At 45.5% G+C, this 22987-nt stretch overlaps 2 protein-coding genes and 1 long non-coding RNA gene across 3 annotated transcripts in view; 2 read left to right on the top strand and 1 right to left on the bottom strand.

The window, feature by feature from the left end:
• The window catches only part of TMEM242 (transmembrane protein 242), a 42808-nt gene extending 25947 nt beyond the window's left edge, over positions 1-16861 (top strand). The window contains exon 4 of the mRNA XM_081529745.1: positions 15200-16861. Coding sequence (XP_081385871.1) covers positions 15200-15298 — 99 coding nt within the window. The 3' untranslated portion in view covers positions 15299-16861. The remainder of the gene's footprint in view (positions 1-15199) is intronic.
• LDHAL6B (lactate dehydrogenase A like 6B) lies at positions 1665-3319 on the top strand. The gene is made up of 2 exons (XM_081529744.1): positions 1665-2106; positions 2281-3319. Exons 1-2 carry the CDS (start codon positions 1718-1720, stop codon positions 2861-2863), a joined length of 972 nt encoding a protein of 323 aa, XP_081385870.1. The 5' UTR covers positions 1665-1717; the 3' UTR covers positions 2864-3319.
• Positions 5842-18775, bottom strand: LOC145521313 (uncharacterized). Its single transcript, XR_014065312.1, has 2 exons — positions 17823-18775; positions 5842-7725 (listed from the first exon to the last, which is right to left on the bottom strand). It is a non-coding gene; the product is annotated as an uncharacterized LOC145521313 (long non-coding RNA).
• Between the last annotated feature and the right edge of the window lie 4212 nt (positions 18776-22987).

Genomic DNA, 22987 nt, shown 5'->3' with positions numbered 1-22987 from the left:
TCGTCCCCTTCTCCTGCCCCCAATCCTACCCAGCATTAGGGTCTTTTCCAATGAGTCAACTCTTCGCATCAGGTGGCCAAAGTATTGGAGTTTCAGCTTCAACATCAGTCCTTCCAATGAACACCCAGGATTGATCTCCTTTAGGATGGATTGATTGGATCTCCTTGCAGTCCAAGGGACTCTCAAGAGTCTTCTCCAACACCACAGTTCAAAAGCATCAATTTTGCGGTGCTCAGCTTTCTTCACCGTCCAACTCTCATATCCATACGTGACCACTGGAAAAACCATAGCCTTGACTCAGTTCAGCTCAGTTGCTCAGTCGTGTCCAACTCTTTGCGACCCCATGAATTGCAGCACGCCAGGCCTCTCTGTCCATCACCAACTCCCAGAGTCTACCCAAACCCATGTCCATCGAGTCGGTGATGCCATCCAACCATCTCATCCTCTGTTGTCCCCTTCTCCTCCTGCCCCCACTCCTACCCAGCATCAGGGTCTTTTCCAATGAGTCAACCCTTCGCATGAGGTGGCCAAAGTACTGGAGTTTCAGCTTCAACATCAGACCTTCCAATGAACACCCAGGATTGATCTCTTTTAGGATGGATTGATTGGATCTCCTTGCAGTCCAAGGGACTCTCAAGAGCCTTCTCCAACGCCACAGTTCAAAAGCATCAATTCTGCGGCGCTCAGCTTTCTTCACTGTCCAACTCTCACATCCATACATGACCACTGGAAAAACCATAGCCTTGACTAGATGGACTTTTGTTGGCAAAGTAATGTCTCTGCTTTTAAATATGCTATCTAGGTTGGCATATAACCTTCCTTCCAAGGAGTAAGCGTCTAGCCCCAAAAAATAAAGTCTGACACTGTTTCCACTGTTTCCCCATCTATTTCCCATGAAGTGATGGGACCAGATGCCATGATCTTAGTTTTCTGAACCTTGAGCTTTAAGCCAACTTTTTCACTCTCCTCTTTCACTTTCATCAAGAGGCTCTTTAGTTCTTCACTTTCTGCCATAAGGGTGGTGTCATCTGCATATCTTGAGGTTATTGATATTTCTCCCAGCAATCTTGATTCCAGCTTGTGTTTCTTCCAGCCCAGCGTTTCTCATGATGTACTCTGCATATAAGTTAAATAAGCAGGGTGACAATATACAGCCTTGACATACTCCTTTTCCTATTTGGAACCAGTCTGTTCCATGTCCAGTTCTAACTGTTGCTTCCTGACCTGCATACAGGTTTCTCAAGAGACAGGTCAGATGGTCTGGTATTTCCATCTCTTTAAGAATTTTCCACAGTTTATTGTGATCCACACAGTCAAAGGCTTTGGCATAGTCAATAAAGCAGAAATAGATGTTTTTCTGGAGCTCTCTTGCTTTTTCGATGATCCAGCGGATATTGGCAATTTGATCTCTGGTTCCTCTGCCTTTTCTAAAACCAACTTGAACATCCGGAATTTCACGGTTCACGATGAGTGCAATTGTGCGGTAGTTTGAGCATTCTTTGGCTCAAAAATTTGACCCTTTGTTGAGGCCTTTTAGAGGTCACGCGAGCTGAGCCCGCCTTGCGCAGCCGCAGTAGCAGCATGGAGGGCGTGTCGCGAGGCCCCGGTCTGCGCAGCCGCAGTGAGGGCTGAGAACCAGCCAACGGTCACAGCTCGCTCCTTTCGAGCGGTTAAGGGTGCCTGCTGCTTTCTGCTTTCACCTCTGAAGTGAATAGCCATGAGCTGGACTGTGGGAATCCTGCGGGCCAGCCAGAGAGTGGGCTCTGTGAGGGCGAATTTCTTGTGCCCGGGAATGGCCCTAAGCCCCCGCCCGCCGGCAGGCATCCCCCTCGGGGGCACCTGGGCCGTGGCCCCCACGTCCAAGATGGCGACGGTCAAGTGTGAGCTGATGAAGAATTTCAGTTCCGAGGAGCCTGTTCGCAACAGTAAGATCTCCATCGTAGGAACTGGATCGGTTGGCATGGCCTGTGCTATCAGCATCCTATTAAAAGGCTTGAGCGATGAACTCGCCCTGGTGGATGTTGATGAAGGCCGACTGAAGGGTGAGACGATGGATCTTCAGCATGGCAGCCCTTTCGTGAAAATGCCAAACATTGTTTCCAGCAGAGATTACGTTGTCACCGCAAACTCCAACCTCGTGATTATCACGGCAGGTGCACGCCAGGAAAAAGGAGAAACACGCCTTAATTTAGTCCAGCGAAATGTGGCCATCTTTAAGTTAATGATGTCCAGTATCGTTCAGTACAGTCCTCGCTGCAAACTGATTGTGGTTTCCAATCCAGTGGATATCTTGACGTACGTGGCCTGGAAGTTGAGTGCCTTTCCCCAAAACCGTGTTATTGGAAGTGGTTGTAATCTGGACACTGCCCGTTTCCGATTCTTGATTGGGCAAAGGCTTAGTATCCATTCTGAAAGCTGTCATGGGTGGATCCTTGGAGAGCACGGAGACTCGAGTGTTCCTGTGTGGAGTGGAGTGAACATCGCCGGTGTCCCTCTGAAGGAACTGAACTTAGATATAGGAACTGATAAAGATCCCGAGCAGTGGAAAAATGTTCACAAAGATGTGGTTGCTAGTGCCTATGAGATTATTAAAATGAAAGGTTATACTTCTTGGGCCATTGGCCTGTCTGTAGCTGACCTAACAGAAAGTATTTTGAAGAATCTTAGGAGAGTGCATCCAGTTTCCACCAGAATTAAGGGTCTCTATGGAATAAATGAAGAAGTATTCCTCAGTGTTCCTTGTATTCTGGGGGAGAGTGGTATTACCGACCTTATAAAAGTAAAGTTGGCCCCCGAAGAAGAGGCTCGTCTGCAGAAGAGTGCAAAAACACTTTGGGATATTCAAAAGGAGCTTAAGTTTTAAAGTTATTTAAAACTAACTACCATTCTGAAGTTACTGAAGAAAGATAGTGGTTATGGACTTGTGTATGTCTAGTTTCTGAATAAACTTGAATTCCTAAAAGTTGGAAACAGGGATAGTGACTCCCCTTTATTTAGCTTCCCCCCCTTTTATTTAGCATCCAGATGCTAGGTAATACTTTTTAACAGTTCCTAAGTGCATCAAATAAGGTACTAATGATTGTACCAACTGTACCAATCATGGTACCAATGATTTACCAGTCCTCGCTTTATATGTGTGTGTGCATGTAGAGTTGCCAATTGTTCAAAAAAAATGTGGGATGCAGGTGTTTGTTGTGTTACAGAAATTCTGATTCTTTTCATTAAGTACATGGTTCATTCTTTTGTTCTGGGTGCCTTATACCTATGTTCATTTATAAGTAACTTCCTATACAGTGTGAAAATAAATGTATACACAGAAGCTCTGTTATTGAACCATCAGTATCTTCATTCCCCTGTGACTATCAGCCAGGCAGGCTTTAAAAAAAAGGGGGGGGCATCATAAAATGGGAGTGCAAGCAGGTCCTGTGTGTTCTGTGTTAGTGCACGCTCATGTATGTGTCCCAGTGAAGCAGGATCATTAGGTAAAATATGAAAATGATAGTGATTTGGTTGGTAACTATTATAAAGTATTTCTCAATATATATATACTTTCTATTGAAGTATAGTTGACATAACAGTGTTTCAAGTGTACAGCAAGGTGATTCAGTTATACATATACACATATTATTTTTCAGATTTTCCGTTATAGGTTATTACAAGATACTATAGTTCCCTATACTATACAATAAATCTGTTGCTTGCTGCATATTTTTTTAAATTAGAAATCTAGTATTCTAGTCATATTAAGTCAAACCAGTGGAGTCAAAATTTCATAAATTTTTTATTATTTAATGCAGTAAAATATAAAGCTTTTAGGAAGAGGCCTGACAGTCATAGGTGGTTCAGTTACTAAAAATAAAGGCTGATTGAAATAGTTTTAGAACTGCTGCTGAGAACCTGACCTGTTAGCACGTTAAATCAAGAAGCATGTTATAAATTGTTCTTATTGGGCTGAGTCTTAGCTGCAGAGCATGCCCTGGCCCTAAGACACTTTAGGGTCATCCCTGTTGCTCAGTTTACTGCACATTAACAGAAAGCTTTTGCTTTTGAATTGTGCCCTGTTGTTAATCATTGTCATAATAATTGACCATTTTTAATGAGTACTTCAGTGATTGTATTTCTCAGAAAGTTACACATTCACTTTTTATTCCTAAATCAATTGACTTTACTACAGATTCTAGACTGTACGGGTGTGATACAGTGAAGGTTTAGGAGAAAGATGCTTGTCTGACCTTTACCTAAATAATGGGACTAATAACTTAGAAAACGAGAATCTTAGCCTTCCTAATGCAAATGAATATTAAATAAATTACATGGTATGTTCAGACATTCTCAGATTTATGTATCAACAGGCCTAATCAAAAATTGAAACATACCAGCAGCTCCTCTCTAAATTAAGCCTAGTCCTGCTTAGTTCAGTTTTACTAAGTAGACATAGGACTATAATCCACCCCCAAAAAGCTGACTCTTTACTTAACCAAGCTGATCAGAGCTCCCACACTAGTTCATTGAAAATATCAAAATGTTCTGATTTCCTCGGAAGCTGTGTCATATAATGGGATTAATCAATGTTCTGAGCTCCCTGAAGGTGGGAAGAGTGGTGGTTTGGTTTTTCCAGGTGATTCTAAAACCTATTGAAGCTTAATTAACACCAAGTTTCTCTTCCCCTTTGTCCAACCCTTAAGTTTTTATTCTTCCATATTTTAGCCAAATTTAACATAATAGTGAAGGATATCGGAGCTGCCTTAGGTCTGTTCTGTGATTTCTCTTCACCAGCTATGTCAGTCAGGATAGGCTGGGTTATACTACAGTAAAAGAATAATCTCCAACTGTGTGGCTTAAAGGTGTATTTCTTTCCTAAAATTCACTGGGTTTATGCAGCTCCCGAGGGAACCTGTCCTCCACAGGCTGGCTTCATACCTCAAGTTTCTTTCATCTTGAGGCACCACTGCAGCGATTCCGTGGTTGCTTTGGGAAGGGAAGAGAGGCCTGGAGGCTGGAACACTTGGAGTAATATGCTTCACCTTGGAAGTGACACGCATCTCTTTTACTGATATTTCATTAGCCAGGATGAGTCACATAGTTGCCTAACTTCAAGAGGGTAGAGAAGTATTGTTCACTCAGTCGTGTCTGACTCTTTGAGACCCCAGGGACTGCAGCACGCCAGGCTTCCCTGTCCTTCACTGTCTCCCCAAATTTACTCAAACTCATGTCCATTGAGTTGGTGATGCCATCCAGCCATCTCATCCTCTGTTGACCCCTTCTCATGCCCTCAACCTTTCCCAGCATCAGGGTCTTTTCCAGTGAGTTGGCTCTTGACATCAGGTGGTCACAGTATTGGAGCTTCAGCTTCAGTCCTTCCAATGAATGTTCAGGATTGATTTCCTTGAGGATTGACTGGTTTGATCTCCTTGCTGTCCAAGGGACTCTCAAGAGTCTTCTCCAGCACCACAGTTCAAAAGCATCAATTCTTTGGCACTCAGTCTTCTTTATGGTCCCACTCTTACATCCATACATGACTACTGGAAAAACCATAGCCTTGACGACAGACCTTTGTCAGCAAAGTGATGTCTCTGCTTTTTAATATGGTATCTAGGTTTATCATAGCCTTTCTTCCAAGGAGCAAGCGTCTTTTAATTTCATGGCTGCAGTCACCATCTGCAGTGATTTTGGAGCCCCCCCCCAAAAAAGTCTGCCACTGTTTCCACTGTTTCCTCATCTATTTGCCATGAAGTGATGGGACCAGATGCCATTATCTTAGTTTTTTGAATGTTGAGTTTTAAGCCAGCTTTTTCACTCTCCTCTTTCACTTTCATCATGAGGCTCTTTAGTTCCTTTTCATTTTCTGTCATTAGGGTGGTGTCATCTGCATATCTGAGGTTGCTAATATTTCCCCCAGCAATCTTTTTTTTTTCTCCCAGTAATCTTGATTCCTTTCAGCTTGTGATTCCTCCATCCCAGCATTTCGAATGATGTACTCCACATGTAAGTTAAATAAGCAGGGTGACAATATACAGACTTGACATACTCCTTTCTCAATTTTGAACCAGTCCATTGTTTCATGTCTGGTTCTAACTGTTGCTTCTTGACCTGCATACAGGTTTTTCAGGACGTACGTAAGGTGATCTGGTATTCCCATCTCTTGAAGAATTTTCCACAGTTTGTTGTGATCCACATAGTCAAAGGCTTTAGTGTAATCAGTAAAGCAGAAGTAGATGTTTTTCTGGAATTCCTTTGTTTTTTCTATGGTCCAGCAGATGTTGGCAATTTGATCTCTGGTTCCTCTGCCCTTTTTTTCTTTTTTGAAAAATGCCACGGGAATTTTTATTATTATTAACACCAAAAACGTTATGTATTGGGGTGCAGCCAGTTAACAATGTTGTGATAATTTCAGGTGAACAGTGAAGGGACTTAGCCATACATACACATGTATCCAGTCTCCCCCAAACTCCCCTCCCATCCAGTTCTCTGCCTTTTTAAATCCAGCTTGTACATCTCAAAGTTCTTAGTTCATGTACTGCTGAAGCCTAGTTTGACGGATTTTGAGCATTACCTTGCTAGCATGTAAAATGAGTGCAATTATGTGGTAGTTTGAACATTCTTTGGTATTGCCCTTTTCCAGTCCTGTGACCACTGCTGAGTTTTCCAAATTTGCTGGCATATTGAGTGCAGCACTTTCACAGCATCATCTTTTAGGATTTCAAATAGCTTAGCTAGAATTCCATCACCTCCACTAACTTTGTTTGTAGTAATTCTTCCTAAAGCCTGCTTGACTTCACACTCCACGATGTCTGGCTCTAGGTGAGTGATCACACCATCGTGGGTTATCTGGGTCATTAAGACCTTTTTTGTACAGTTGTTCTGTGTGTTCTTGCCACCTTTTAATCCTTCTGCTTCTGTTAGGTCCTTACCATTTCTGTCCTTTATTGTGCCCATCTTTGCATGAAATGTTCTCTTGGTATCTCTGATTTTCTTGAAGCGATCTCTAGTCTTTCCCATTCTGTTGTTTTCCTCTACTCCTTTGCATTGTTCACTTCAGAAGGCTTCATCTCTCCCTATAGAGAGAAGTATTACCCCCTGTATCCAGAAGCAGATGAGTACTGGCTGTCAGTAAACACTAGGATTGGAATAAAAACTGACCTTTCCCAGTCCTGTGGCCACTGCTGAGTTTTCCAAATTTGCTGGCATATTGAGTGCAGCACTTTAACAGCATCACCTTAGCATTCTGTATAACATGGTCACCATTGCAAGAAGTACATGTTTCAGGCTTTTAAAGTCATTTTTAGGGAAAGGAGGCACATGAGTAGAAGTTGTAGAGGTCTTTCCAGGCCGCAGAACCAGAGTGGTTGTGGGGAAAGAGCCTGGATGTCAATGAGGCAATTGTACTTATAAATCAGATCACCATGGGTGGGTTAACCTCTCTGACCTCTGGTTTCTCGTATATAAAGTGGTGGTCCTCATTTCTGCCACAAAGAATTGTGAAGGCTAAGTAAAAGCCTACTGCTTGGTGTCTGGCACATAAGTGATCTTAAATGGCAGACATTATTCTTGTTCAGAAAACATTTACAGTCTTACTCGGTTTTATCAAGAAGCTGAATTTCCAGGCTCTTCAAAATTCCCATTGGCACTGTAATTATTGATACATCCAAGGGCTTTCTCATCAGTTGGTCCTATAAAGCTTTCATTATTCTAACCTCAGCACCGAGGCTGGCAGCCATCCTGTACCTGCAAGTGAGAAAATTGAAGCTAAATGAGCTATTCAATGGCAAAGACATTTTAAAACTTGGAGCGCTTAATTCCAGTAGCTGTCTATTTATTAGATACTATAAGGGTTTTCTCAAATTCATTAAATTGGGGACATAGCCTCAGCTTTTAAGTAATTTTTCAGCACACTATATATAACACCAAAAGTTTTCATGTTGTTCTTTTCCTTGCCAAGACAGACATGGTAAATGTGTAGTAATATTCCATGGTTCACTCCTGGCATACTGGCTAAATCGCCCTTCAGAAAGCTGTTGCAGTGTGAATGTGAGTAGTAACATTATTGGAGACATAATCTTGAATCTATTCTAAACCTGGAATATCAGTCAGAAAATCCATATTAGTGACAAATTACTTGTAATCATCTTCCTATTGTCATAATACTCTGAGAACTGCTGCCTTAGAGACTGCTCAGTTCAGTTCAGTTGCTTAGTCGTGTCCGAGTCTTTGTGACCCCATGGACTGCAGCACGCCAGGCCTCCTTGTCCATCACCAACTCCTGGAGTTTACTTAAACTTGTGTCCTTTGAGTCAGTGATACCATCCAACCATCTCGTCCTGTCGTCCCCTTCTCCTCCTGCCTTCAGTCTTTCCCAGCATCAGGGTCTTTTCAAATGAGTCAGCTCTTTGCATCAGGTGGCCAAAGTATTGGAGTTTCAGCTTCAGCATCAGTCCTTCCAATGAACAACCAGGACTGATCTCCTTTAGGATGGACTGATTGGATCTCCAAGGGACTCTCAAGGGTCTTCTCCAATACCACAGTTCAAAAGCGTCAGTTCTTCAGCACTCAGCTTTCTTTATAGTCCAACTCTCACATCCATACATGACTACTGGAAAAACCATAGATTTGACTAGACTGACCTTTGTTGGTAAAGTAATGTCTCTGCTTTTTACTATGCTGTCTAGGTTGGTCATAGCCTTTGGTCATAGCCTTTCTTCCAAGGAGCAAGCGTCTTTTAATTTCATGGCTGCAGTCACCATCTGCACTGATTTTGGAGCCCCCCAAAGTAAAGTCAGCCACTGTTTCCCCATCTATTTGCCATGAAGTGATGGGACCAGATGCCATGATCTTAGTTTTCTGAATGTTGAGTTTTAAGCCAACTTTTTCACTCTCCTCTTTCACTTTCATCAAGAGGCTCTTTAGTTCTTCACTTTCTGCCATAAGGGTGGTGTCCTCTGCATATCTTGTTTCCAGCTTGTGCTTCATCCAGCCCAGCGTTTCGCATGATGTACGATATACTCTGCATATAAGTTAAATAAGCAGGGTGACAATATACAGCCTTGATGTACTCTTTTCCCTATTTGGAACCAGTCTGTTATTCCATGTCCAGTTCTAACTGTTGCTTCCTGACCTGCATACAGATTTCTCAGGAGGCAGGTCAGGTGGTCTGGTATTCCCATCTCCTTAAGAATTTCCAGAGTTTGTTGTGGTCCACACAGTCAAAGGCTTTGGCATAGTTAATAAAGCAGAATTAGACATTTTTCTGGAACTCTCTTGCTTTTTCAATGATCCAGCAGATGTTGGCAATTTGATCTCTGGTTCCTCTGCCTTTTCTAAATCCAGCTTGAACATCTGGAATTCACAGTTCACGTACTGTTGAAAAGACTGCTACTTTCTGATAATATTGCAGCCCAGCACTGTTGGACACAAACACTGAGATTCAAGGATGAGGCTCGTGGAGCAGTGGGCTCACTGCCTAGGAGTGCCGTTCATGTCCCAGTCTTTGAGGAGAGCATCCTGGAGTTGTGCAATATGCAGTGGCCCTGTTTAGAAGGGTAGGCTTGTGGTCTGTAACCACAGAGAAATTCTCCTTGGTCAGAGAAGAAGAGGGATGAGGAGGACTGCAGGGAAGAATCCCAGAGTCTAGAAAATGCTTCAGAGTGAGACTGAGTTGCTGGATGGATACTCAGGTCCCCAACATGCCCTGTCTTCACCAGACTTCTGTGGTGTTAGGGTAGGGGGATGGTTTTGTGGCAGTAGCTGTAATTATTATCATGGAACTCAGTGTATTTACTTTATAATTTGCTTAAATGTACTCAGTCCCTAAGTCTTTTGTCAAGCACAATTTTAAGCAGAGGGATGTTCTGTTGACCAGTGATAGAGTATCACTGATAAGACCAACACCTCTGATCTGCATATCAGAAATTGAAACAGGCAGCAAAAAACTAAAGGTCTTCATTTAACTATCCATGTACCATAAATAGTACAAGCTTAAAAACTTTCTATGAGCCTTTCTGCTGAAAGCGACTTGAGGCCCTGTTTATAAGGAGATGCTGGGTTTCCATTTCCACAGGTGTAAAATTTAAAAGGTTTTTTCAGTGAAGTATAGGTTATACACAATATTATATAAGTAACAGGTGTACAAAATAGTGTTTCATGATTTTAAAGGTTATACTCCATTTATAGTTACAAAATATTGACCATATACCCTGTGTTGTACAGTATATCCTTGTAGCTTATTTTATACCAGTAGTTTGTACGTCTTAATCCCCTACCCTTGTGTTGCCCCTCCCCCCTTCCCTTTTCCCAGTGGTAACCACTGGTTTGTTCTCTATATCTGTGAGTCTTATTTTCTTTTTTTGTTGTTGTTATATTCACTAGTCTGTTGTATTTTTTTTAGATTCCACATATAAGTGAGATCATCCAGTATTTGTCTTTCCCTGTTGGATTTATTTCATTTAGCATAATACCCCCCAAGTCCGTCCATGTTGTTGCAAATGGCAAAATTTCATTTCTTTCTATGGCTGATTAGTATTACAGTGTATATATACCACATTGTCTTCATCCATTCATCTGTTGATGGAGACTTATGTTGGTTCCATATCTTGGCAATCGTAAATAAGGCTGCTAAATGAGTATTGGGCTGCCTGTATCTTTTTGAATTAGTGTTTTTTTGGATATATTCCCAGGAGTGGAATTGCTAGGTCATATGGTAGTTTTCAGTTTTCTGAGAAGCCTCCATACTGTTTTCCAGAGTGCCTACACGAATTTGCCAAATTATACCAATAGTGTACAAGTGTGCCCTTTTCTCCAGATTCTTGCCAACATTGGTTATTTGTGTTCTTTTTGAAGACAGCCATTCTGACAGGTGTGAGGTGTTACCTCAGTGTAGTTTTGGTTTGCATTTCCCTGACGATCAGGGATGTTGAGCATCTTTTCATGAGCCTGTTGGCCATCTGCATGTCCTCTCTGAAAAAATGTCTATTCATGTCCTCTGCACATGTGTAATTGGGTTGTTTGATTTTTTAAATTATGAGTTGTGTGAGCTGTTTATACTTGTTGGATATTAACCCTGCGTCAGTCATATCATTTGCAAATATATTCTCCCATTCCGTAGGTTGTCTTTTTACTTTGTTGATGGTTTCCTTTGTCGTACAAAACCTTTTAAGTTTAATTAGGTCTCATTTATTTTTGCTTTCATTTCCTTTGCTTTAGGAGACAAATCCAAAAATATATTGCTGCGATTTATGTCAAAGAATGTTCTGCCTATGGTTTCCTCTAGGAGTTTTATAGTTTCCAATCTTACATTTAGGTCTTTAACCCATTTTTAAATTTTTGTGTATGGTGCTAGACAATGTTCTAATTTCATTCTTTCACTTGTCCAGTTTTTCCCAGCAGCACTTACTGAAGAGGCTGTCTTTTTTCCATTGTGTATTTTTGCCTCCTGTGTTGCAGATTAATTGACCATAAGTGCATGGGTGTATCTCTAGGCTCTATTCTATCCCATTGATCTGAGTGTCTATTTTTGTGTCAGTACCATGCTGTTTTGGTTGGCCTCCTGTCCAGTTGGTTGCCAGACCCTGCCTTGTGTGGAAGCTGCCAGCTGCTGGGCTGGGTCACGAGGCAGCTGACTGCAGAACCTCAGGGGGCCCTGGGGCTAGTACTGGCGTGTGGAGTCAGAGTCTAGAAGATCCTGGGGCTGTTGTCTGCCCACTGCCGGGTGAAACCAGGTCCTGGACTCAGTGCTCAGAGTACCGGCAGGCGGAGCCAGCCCTGGAGTCTGGTTACAGGGCCGAGGGTCTCAGAGCTGGTGTTGGATCCCTGGTTGGGGTTGGGGATGAGGGCAGGCAGGGGAGATGGTTCCTGACTCAGTTGGGTTGGCCTGGTGCTGGGGAGACAGGCTCCATAGGCTGCACGTCGGTAGTTTTCCTGCGTCTGGTGCCTGCCCCCGGTGGAGGAGGCTGGTCTGGAGGCTAGAGCAGGCTCCTGGAGGGCAGGGCCAGGCCCAGGGGGCTCTGGGGCCGGTGCCTGCCCACTGCTGGGTGGAGCGGGGTCCTGGACCCTCTGGTGGACAGGGCTGTGTCTAAATCAGGCGACTGGGCGCAGGAGGTCTTCAGGCAGCCTGCCTGCTAGGGGGTGGGGCTGTGTCCCCAGCCCCATTGGTCGCTTGGCCCGCGGTATCCCTGCAGTGGGTCAGGCCTTGGCAGTGATGAGCTACAGGGAGGATCCCACACCGGCGCCACCAGCGCCAGTGTCAAGTGGTAGAGGGAGGTCCCAGGAGTGCTGCCCCCGTCTGTGCCCCACTGTGGGCCGCAGTGGCCTCCTAGCTCTCCAGGAGACGCTCCAGGACTGGCAGCTGGGCTGACCCAGGCTCCTGTCAAATTACTGCTTTTGTCGTGGATCCTGGAGTCTGTGAGATTCTGTGTGCGTCCTTTAGGAGTGAAGTCTCGATTTCCCTAGTCCTCTGGGACTCCTGAAATTAAGCCCCACTGGCCTTCAAAGCCCGATTCCCTGGGGGCTTGCCTTTCCAGTGCAGGACCCCTAGGCTAGAGAACCCGACATGGGGCCAGGATGCTCACTTCTCTGGGAGAACCTTTGCAGATATTTATCCTGTGGGTCACCCACCTGGGGATGTGGGACTTACTTGGCAGATTCTAGTCTCTGCATCAGTGGTGGTTCTGCAGGTAGCTGTGACATTGGTGTGCTCCTGGGAGGTGAGCTCGGGTCTTTCTGCTCCGCCGTGTTGGCCGGACTCCTCCTCAGCCGTAAATAAATAAAGGGCCACGTGGTGCTCTTTATCCCACTTGTCCCCTTCCTTCACCTGGCTTGGAAGCCTGTCTGTTCCTAGTTGTCTGTTTTTCACATATGATTCCTTCTAATGGTTCAGTTACTCACTTACGACCCTGGGAACAAGTAAATAATCCTTGGGAAATTAGAGCAAAGAAAAAAAAAATGGGCCAAGAAAAGGAAATGGGAGCACAACCCCCACCCAGGGCTGGAGCAGAGCAGCCATTCTGCACGCTCCCTCCCGGGCCTCTCCGAGTTCCCGCCTCCGCCTGCTCAGCGCCCGACCTCCTTCCATGTCTCGGAGAAGGCGGGACGGTAGGTGAGTCTGTTCGTGTCCTGGTGGCTGGTACCCCACCAGAAGACCCTGTCATTAGGCTCAGCTGTAACAGATGTTCAACCAGAGAGGTGGTGGGAAAGGACCAAGCAGCGCGTTGCAAACACTGGCCAGGGGTGTCTCAATTGAGCAAGTCTGCAAGATCCTTCAGGGGGCCACTCTTGGGTATTTTGGACAAAGCAGCTCTTTTTGTGGGCCATCCTAGACATTTAGCATCCCTACCGTCCACTGCCAACAGTGGTCCCCTGTGACTCTGACAGCCCGATTGTCAGGACTCTCTATTTAGAGAACTTCTGTTTAGAACTACATTTCCAGTCGTCCCCCACCCCCCACCCCCAGGGACAGAGTACTGCCTTGAGTTGGAAACCTTTCATGAAGGATTCATCACAGTACAAACCAGAGAGCTGCATGGAAGAGGGGGTTGGGGGAGACATAAATACCATGGAGGTGTGTGTGTCTTCAAGATTGGTGTCTGGGACCCAGACATTGAGAGGGTGGTCCTGGACCTACAGACCTCTTATGATGGATAACCTTATGTATCTTCAGTTATCAGAATATTTAAACCAAAATGATGTGACTATAAGTTAATGCTTTTGACAAGCATACTGTAATATTTATATCCATGAGCTTTGTTCTTGGAACATAATATTTTGATGCTGCAGTGACAACAGCTAATGTATATTGAGCGCTACCAGGTGCTGTGCTTTTATGCATGTTCTCTCAGTCCTCTCACCTCTGTAAGCAGCTGATTATCTCCATTCTGCACACGCGGAATCTACCCCTTAGTGACAGTGAGCAGACTTTCCAAGTAGGTGAGTTGGGCTTTGAACAGAGAGGTCGACTTGATGCCAGGGTCTGTCCTAACAGCGGTGCTACCGTGACTGGAGTAAATGCCTTGAAATTGACAAGTCCCAAACAGGATGCACCTCCTGAATTGGGAAACAGCATAAGGATTCCACTTCTGATTGAAATTAAGCAAGCATCAACGTTAAGGAAAAAAAAATACTAGCTGACTCTGAAACAATTACTCCAAGAAATGACTTACATGTTACTGTGAATCCAGGGTGCATCACAGTTTGAGGAGATCTGTATCCTCGAGAAATAATGGTTGGGTTGTTGTTCAGTCGCTCAGTCGTGTCTGACTCTTTGTGACCCCGTGGACTGTAGCCCTCCAGGCTCCTCTGTCCATGTGGTCCTCCAGGCAAGAATACTGGAGTGGGTAGCCGTTTCCTTTTCCAGGGGATCTTCCTGACCCAGGGATTGAACTAGAGTCTCTTGCATCGCAGGCAGATCCTTTGCCGCTTGGCCATCGGGGAAGCCCGGTTGGGCAGCAGTTGATGAGAGGACTGCAGCGCTGTGCTGTGCTGCCTCTGGAATCGTGTCTTCAGAATAGGACCATCTAGGTGTAAGCAATGAGTCGGTGTGGAGCTAGTGTCACCTGTGGTAAGGACTGTCCACCTCCCGTAAGTTAGTCCACCTTCCCTGCCATCTGGGCCGTGCGCAGAGGTGGACTTGACCCGGCACATCAGGATGTTCCAAACTCCTGCTCCGGGCCCTCGATTCCAAATCACTGTCTGCTGGGAAAACCTTTATGTAGATTTTTTTCAACACTGTCCGTGCATAAGAACATTCTACTTTATCTGCCATTCACTGATTCCTCCTTAACTTAGCCCCTCCTTAGTTTCTTCCCACTCCTTCCTTCTGGCCCCCAAATTCTTCTAAGTTTGAATAGCCTCAGTAGATTCATTTATTTAGATAGAAATCCCATTCTCAGCTGCATCTTTATATGTGAAGGCCATAGGCTGTCTTCTGGTAGGAAATAAATGTCATGGAGGGTTGATGATATAGAGCATGTTGCCTTTCAGATTTAGAGTTTTATGTTAGTTAAGACCCAATAGACTTATACTAGGAAGAAGAAAAGAGGTCTGTCTCACTGTCTTCCAGGGCAGCAAGGAGAGTCTTTCCCTTTTGTTGGTCTTCCTTTGCTTGGTACCCACAGCAATGATGGGTCAGTCAGTCAGCAATGGGGTCCATCTCTAATTTTGGCTCTTTTCCCCATCTTTTAACATTTGTTGATTGATTTTTTTCACCTTTCAGATGACAGATTTTCGAAATAAAATGCAGTCAATATTTCCAGCAATTCCCAAGAACTCTGAGTCGGCTGTTGAGTGGGAGGAAGCACTGAGATCCAAATGAGAGGAGCACGGTGGATGAAGTCTGGACGATTCCGGCTTTGGAGCTGCCGCAGCCTCAAAGGGACTCAAGTGAGTTCTCCTCAGGAACACATGCAGATCGCTGACTGGGCCTCTGGGATGGACGGCATCGAGTGTCCTCACAGAAGCCTGCCGTCATGACTGGGTGCTGTTCCCAGTTGATCTGGTTATGTTCACATGAGGGGGAGGGGGTTAGGGTTAGCAAAGTTTGAGAAGTTAGGAAGACTGTTTAAAAATAATTATATGGGTACCTTCTCTAGGTGAAGGAAATCCCAGGGGAAATACTTTTATGACTGAAAGTTGAAACCCAAGTTTTCTACCTGAAGAAAATAATGATGATAATGCATGATGGAAAAAGTCTGTATAGACAGACAGGGGTACCTCAGTGTGTCTAACGAAATAAGTTTCAGCAGCCTTGCTTGTCAGCATGTGGCTGTCAGAACTTGGAGGACTCGCTCCTGGAAGTGACTCCCGTCTGTCAGGCAGTGGAGCGGCTCTGCTTTCCTGAACACAGTCTGATTTGTGTGTGCTAGTTATTGACCTGACAACCTCACTTTAAGGCTCTGTAAACCTGTAAATTCTTAGATAAGAAGCCAGTAACAGATTATGATAACCTGAAAGGATACTCATGCAAAAACAATGATATTATGGATATAAAATGTACTTTTTTGACAAGGTGATTCTGGGTCCCTAAACATTGCCTGACAGTTTGTAGTTTTATCTCAGTTGTCAATATTAAGATAGGTGATAATTGGTCTATTTTAACAAATATTTTTAACCAGAAATGTACCTACCCGAGTATTGAGTCTCCAGGTGAATTAAAATTTTTAAAAGAAAAGTACGTTTACTATGTCAGTATGTCCAGAAAAATAACCTCTGAATATCATTGTGTATTTTTTTTATAATTGCTTAGGCGCTAATTAGCAATCAGTTTAATAAAGTACATTTGAAATTTATCTCTTATAATGAAACCTTTTAGTTTTAAGAAAAAGTTTTAAATGAAATGTCAAGTGCATAATTAACATTTTTCTCTAGACTATCTTACCCTGTTAAAATTGGGGTATTGTTAATTAAACAGGTGTAATCAGCGTCTGGGATTCATATGTAACCTGTTTAAAATCCAAGACTAAAAAGGATTGTGAAATTTATCAGGGTATGTAAAGTAGCAAAAACTCTTCACCCACCTTTCATTTTTAACTAAATCTCTGCAACAAAATATCTCTAGTCTTTGAATGAAATGAAGGAAGCAAAGTCAGGAGGAAAACTGAGCAGGTTTTGTCCCTTTTAGAGTCTCAGCCTGGGTGGCTGGTGGGTGTGCGCCAGCGGCCTATAGGAATGAACGTTTACATGCCTGATGTTTACAAAGCCCTTTCCATACGTGTCTCTTGTCCTTGAGGGGTTGCGGGGGACTCCCATAAGTGATGATGAATCACCTGCTGTGGGAAGGTTGATGGGGACAGATTCCCTACGACAGGTACCAAACAGAGGCTCCGGCTGCATTTTCAAAGCAAAAAATAAAGTAACAAAGATGAAAGTTAAAAGAAAAGCAAGCAATATGAGTGAAGTGGTTTTTTCCTGCAGTCAGAACTCAGATATCAGAAGATGTAGTCGTTTGTCTATTCCATTTATACCGGAGGCATATTGTTAAATTGGTTAATGGAAAGGAAAAATGTTTAACAGATAATGTTATTCTTTATGTGAAGTACCATCTGTGTACTGAGTTCTGAATGTTCCTGGATATGGAAGAGAGGAAATGTTATGGAATTTCAAGTTTGCCTTCTCTGCTGTCTTTATCTTGGGTAGAGTATGACAAACATAATCACATTTATCTCCTGGAGCATAAAGAGTTTTAATCACCCTATTAACCAGGATGACATTTTTCACAGACTTAAAAAGGAATAGAACAGACATTATCTCCCCATAAGCAATCCATTTCATGGAGGCTGAGCACTAGAAATTCTTTAAAGGATGGATAACACAAGCTATTTCCATTTCATGTGCAAGCCAACATTAAGGTGGCTCCCATTAAGACGACTGCTGCTTACCCTGGTTGAGCGTTAAGCTTTACATTTAGACCCTGCGCGCCAAAAGAGCTATTAGAGAAAGCAGTGTAGAACATATAGAGAAAAACATGGCGGGCAGGGAGGGGTGACTTCCAAGACCTCGGGATTCATGCCAGGATAAAAAAAAAATAAAAACATGTATTCTGGTAAGTTCTAGCTGCCTTGTAAAGACATGTCTATGGGCTGCTGTTATTTTCAGAGTCAAGAAAAGATGGTTTGCAAACAAACTGGGAATGAAAAATAGGTCATGGGACCTGCCTCACAAGCTGCGCAGCGGCCGGTCTCTATGAAAAACATGGATTCTAACGACAGCAGAGCGAGCGAGCCGCTGCCTGGGCCCCGCGGAGCTGAGGCGTGACCGCAGGTGACCCTCATTCTGTCCGCACCAACACGGGGGGAAAAAACCCGCCCCAGCCGCTCAGTCAAAGGGCAGCCCCCGCTCACCTCGCCTGTCGTACATTCTGCTTCGTCTCATGGATAGCGTGGGACTCGGCTTGCAGATTAATCCTTGCAGCCTACGGGGAACGTCTGAGAAATGAAGCGGGGTGGGGAAGGCCCAGGGGGACAGGAGTAATTAAAATCCACTGAATTTAGCGATTTCACTTGGGGCAAAATTTAATCTCTCCCAGGTTCAGTTCCGTATCGCCTTCAAAACAAACATTTGAGTCCAAATGAAAATCAGCCAGGGAAAATACAAATTTTCTCCCATGAAAGCCAGCAAAATACACATTTTCATAGTATTTTACTATGTTCAAGTGAGACTTTCTCCTTTCTGCCGAGCCACTTGAATACTATGTCAGGTATTTGGGTCTCTGTGTTGGTGTTATCAGGATTAATTATCAAAGCTGTGCTTTTGTGAGTCTGGAAGGGAAGGCAGCATCTCCCACAAGCAGTGACATTAATCTGTAACAGCGAGTGAGGCTGCTGGCAGATTTCATCTGCAGGGAGATAACTCAGTTTTGGAGAAAATTATAATAGTACAGTTTCCAGGACGCACACAGAGTTCAACTTTTCTGCCCAAGTGTTCGTGGAGTGATTCAGGACCTTAATTTACATTTTGTCCATAAGCTACGTGACACCTTTTGCCTTTGGTGAGGCAAGATAACTAAAAAAGAAAATCATAGTTAAAAAAAAAAAGATTCTGTATAAATATTCTTTGACAGAAGGGTAAAAGCCATTTTGAATAAGACTCCTCTTAAGGACCTAAATCAGGGATGGAGGAAGCTTAACATATTTGTAGAATACCTTCCACCCGCTCACCTGAAAACCCTCCAAAAATTCATCTTCACGCTGCCTGACACTTGGGGCTGAGGGGGAGTGCAGGTCTGCAGCCTGACAGGAAACACCAGAGGACACGTCCAGGGCGCTGCCGGGAACTCCAGCGCGAGGGCCCGCCGTCTTAGAACAAGTGGGCAGAGCGGAGTATAAAAGCTTGGGTTTAACATTCTCTGCAGAGTTGTGCCAGACTCTGCAGAGTCCCTTGGCTCTGCCAACCTGGGTGACGGATTGTCTTCCCCCACTGTCCCTGTTGTCAGGTCTGTTTCCCTCTGTTTGCTACGCTGAGTGAAACCCAAGGGGTGGACGGCCGCACCTGGACGCTACTTAGCAGTGACAGACCGTCACCGCTGCCATCACTGCCGCCACCTTTGCCTCCGTCCTTCCATCTCCCTTCAGTCGCGTGGCCACAGCTAATTAGAGATCCTCCAGCTGGCATAGAGGTTAAAAAACCAAATTCTAGTAGTAAATCTCATGCAAAGGAAAAAATAAGACCTTGTCGGAAAAAAAAAAAGAAAACCCTATGGACTGTAGCCCGCCAGGCTCCTCTGCCCATGGGGTTCTCCAGGCAAGAATACTGGAGTGGGTAGCCATTTCCTTCTCCAGGGGATCTTCCTGACCCAGGGATCAAACCTGGACCTCCTGCCTTGCAGGCAGATTCTCTACCGTCTGAGCCACTAGGGAAGCCCAAATTCTAGTAGTAAATCTCATACAAAGGTAAAATCAGAGCTTGTCAAAAAATAAGTGACCGAGGAAACCCTTCCCTCTGAGCTTGCTCTTACGCCAGCCATGATTCTCTTTTTCATAGATTCTCACTATGAATGATGGTAGTAAAGTATCTGTGGATACAGCACTTTAGCAAGTTTTCCAACTCCCTGTTTAAAGGGAGACTTTTCTTTGACACTGAATGATGAGACAGGCTCCACCATGGCAGCTGAGAATGCAGGACAGGCAGGATCCCTGTGTTGGTGTTACCAGAATTAGTTACCAAAGGCCGTGCTTTTGTGAGTCTAGAAGGAAGCACCCCACAAGCTTTATCCAGGCTCATCTGGAGTTGGAGGCGGGTGGCACGTTGCCCTGCAGGACAGGCTCCGACTCAACAGAGCCCAGTTTTCCCTGTGCCTCCACACATGCCTCGCGCAGAGATGTTCCCATGGGACCTGTCCAGATGTGACGTCTCTGATAACGTCTAATAATGAGTTGAGGGTAGCGTCCAGAATCTTCGCAGGAGAGCATCTGCTTTCAACTTCTCAATAGTCCAGGTTATTACTGAAGGAGCAGGGAGGGAAAGGCTAGCTAGTTAAACAACACAGGGTCAGAGGAGACCCTGGAGAGACATCCGTATCCCTGACAGCAAGGCAGGTGTTCACCCTTGTGGAATTTCTTTAGATTCAGGGTTAAGTCCTTAGTGAATATAGGAAGTGAGGGAAGGAGGAAGTGGGAGAAAGGAAACAAAGGCAGGAAGCAGAGAGGAAGGAAGAGGGGGAGGGACACAGGGAGGCTGGGATGAAGCAGAGAGAGAAGCAGGGAGGAGGAGGCCTTCCTCACCGGGAAGGGGGCCCGCGAGTCCAGGGCCCACACGTCCAGCTCCCGAAGAAGCAGACACCTGCCTTCTCACCCACATTCACTCAGCTGCCGACACGAGAAAAGACAAGCACCTCAGAAACGGATCAACAACTAGTTTCTGAAGCGGATCCTGGGCTCTTGCTGGGGTTTCCAACTCCCAGTCCTAGGAAGAAACAGTCCAGAGATGAAAAATTAAAAAGCAAGATCCTAATGTCTTCACCAGCTCTGAGTTGCCTAACAGGAAGGGACGGAGAAAAACAGGCCTGGAAGCCCAAGTGTCACTTGGGGTGACCTCATGTCCAGTCTGGCTGGGTAGCACCTGGTCAGGCACCCAGAGGTGTGACTGGGGAGCCTTCTCTCTGAAGACAAGCCATCTCAAAAGAAAAAAAAGATCCCTGCTATTTCTCACTTCACTTTAGAAGCCTCACTCTTCCTGTTTGTTGACAACACCATCTAGAAACAAGGCACCTTCCTCCTTTCTGGGGTGGAGAATTTTATTTTGCAGCCAGAGCCCGAGGTGAAGTTCTAAGAGTCCCGAGAGCAGGAAGGGCGCAGAACACTGTGGGCTTGGTCACTGGAGCGCAGCACTGTCCACTGAAGAAATCGGGCAGAAACCAACCCACCGTCCACCTCCCTGTGAACCTGATATGCCCTGGAAAGAAGTCCAGTAATTCTCCCTAATCTACCCAATTTGCACCTCTGATGTAAGCTTCGGCAGTTCACCTGACTTGTACGCTAGTCGCTAAATCGTTCTGAGCCGCGGGCCATCACACGCTAATTACCCAGCATGACAAACCTGCGGGTCAGCTGGTTTCCCTGGGTTGTGTGTGACAGAGGTGCGGGGCGTGTTAGAAAAGTTCGGGCTGGCAGGTTAATATCAGCCCTTCTGGTATCAGTGTGTGATGCCGCACTCCGTGCCTGGGCTTTAAGGACTGAGATTAAGAACAGTTCTCTCAAATCCACCACAGGCTGACAGTCTTATGGGCCCTGAACTGCCCTGGCCAGGAGCAATGACTTTATTCTCTGTGGCGCCAAACTTCTAAATCACCTGCTCTTAGTACCCCAGCAACTATGCCACCCGTTCTGGTCATCAGTCACATCCATTGCTGGTCAGTGACAGGGCAGGCCCGAGGCTGGGTGGTAGCATCCCTGAGCTAAGTGGAGGCAAGGCTTCCTTGGTGGTCCAGTGGTTAAGAACCCGCCTGCCAAAGCAGGCGACATGAGTTCAATCCCTGGTCTGGGAAGATCCCACATGCCTCGGAGTAACTAAGCCCATGGGCCCCAACTACTGAGCCCGCTCGCCCAGAGCTTGTGCCCCAGAACAAGAGAAGTCACTGCAATGAAAAGCCTGCACGCAGGAACTAGAGAGTAGCCCCCGCTCACTGCAGCTAGAGATTATGTTTAGTCGTTCAGTTGTATCCGGCTCTTTGTGACCCGATGGACTGTAGATGGCCAGGCTCCTATGTCCACGGGCTTCTCTAGGCAAGAGTGCTGGAGTGGGTTGCCATGCCCTTCTTCGGGGGATCTTCCCGACCCAGAGGATCGAACCCAGGTCTCCCGCATTGCAGGCAGATTCTTTACCATCTGAGCCACCAGGGAAGCCCTAAGTAAACTAGTGTTCAAATGCTTACTGAATTAACAACACAGAAGGCTCTTCAAATACTGCATGCTGCTGCTAAGTCGCTTCAGTCATGTCCGACTCTGTGCGACCCCATAGACGGCAGCCACCGGGCTCCGACGTCCCTGGGATTCTCCAGGCAAGAATACTGGAGTGGGTTGCTATTTCCTTCTCCAATGCATGAAAGTGAAAAGTTAAAGTGAAGTCACTCAGTCGTGTCTGACTCTTAGCGACCCCATGGACTATAGCCTACCAGGCTCCTCCGTCCATGGGATTTTCCAGGCAAGAGTACTGGAGTGGGGTGCCATTGCCTTCTCCATCAAATACTGCATACAATCACCTAATAACCAATAAATTTAACGAACTGGGTTGTGGAATTACCCATCAGCGCTCTGCTGGAGCTGGCCTGCAAAGTGAGACCGGTGTGTCTCTCTACCTCTAGGTTTAATTAACATCAGACTGGTAGCTGAAATCAGCCATGGTGAGAGTATTAGTATCACAAATATCAGTCAGCACTACAGAACAGGGCACTTTTTCATGAGAGATAAGCATTCACCAGCACAGTATATGACCAGCACATCTTGGTCATATATTCATTTGTTCAAATATACCACTAGAGAAAGCTTGAGCAAAGCAATGAAGACCCGGTGCAGCTGAAAGCAAACAAACAAAAAGAGGAGGAGGTAGGGAGCTCCAAGGGCCCAAGTATGTCTGGTCTGCCCCAGGAAACATTCCTAAAAACCACCTGGTAACGTCAGGTGCAGCCGATCAAGAGGTAGCACCTCCAGTTCCGTGTCAGCGTGGGGTTCCCGCGCCCCCGAGCCGCCCCTTCTCCCCGAGTCCCTCTCTGTTTTATTCCCTCTTGGCCTCAGTCTTCTGATGCCCCGACACCTTCTCCAGCTCCTGACCTTCCAGGTCCTCCTCCCTCGAGTCCTGGAGGAGGGAGATGCTGTCAGTAAGCAGAGGAGCACTCACTCCAACCGGGGGAGTCCTCTGATCTTGTGGCTGGCAGAAGGTCAAGGCGGCGGGTGGGGGCTGTCCCCAGTTCTGGGGGTTCCAAGGACTCTGTTTCTCTGGGTGCTCCGGCCCTAGACCTTCCCTGGAGCAGCCGGGTTCTCCAAGGGAGACTCGGCGAGCAGCCCCAGCCCTC

Source organism: Giraffa tippelskirchi, chromosome 9 (genome assembly GCF_054371585.1).
Source record: "Giraffa tippelskirchi isolate mGirTip1 chromosome 9, T2T-mGirTip1v1.2.pri, whole genome shotgun sequence".
Lineage (NCBI taxonomy): Eukaryota > Metazoa > Chordata > Mammalia > Artiodactyla > Giraffidae > Giraffa > Giraffa tippelskirchi.
Note: the sequence above shows the minus strand (reverse complement) of the source record. Positions and strands in the feature narration are given on the sequence as shown.

Coding starts and splice junctions, on each gene's coding strand:
- LDHAL6B (XM_081529744.1), top strand. CDS start 1,718: ATGAGCTGGACTGTGGGAATCCTGCGGGCCAGCCAGAGAGTGGGCTCT. Junction 2,107..2,280: donor CCAAACATTGTTTCCAGCAG/AGATTACGTTGT, acceptor GGTTTCCAATCC/AGTGGATATCTTGACGTACG.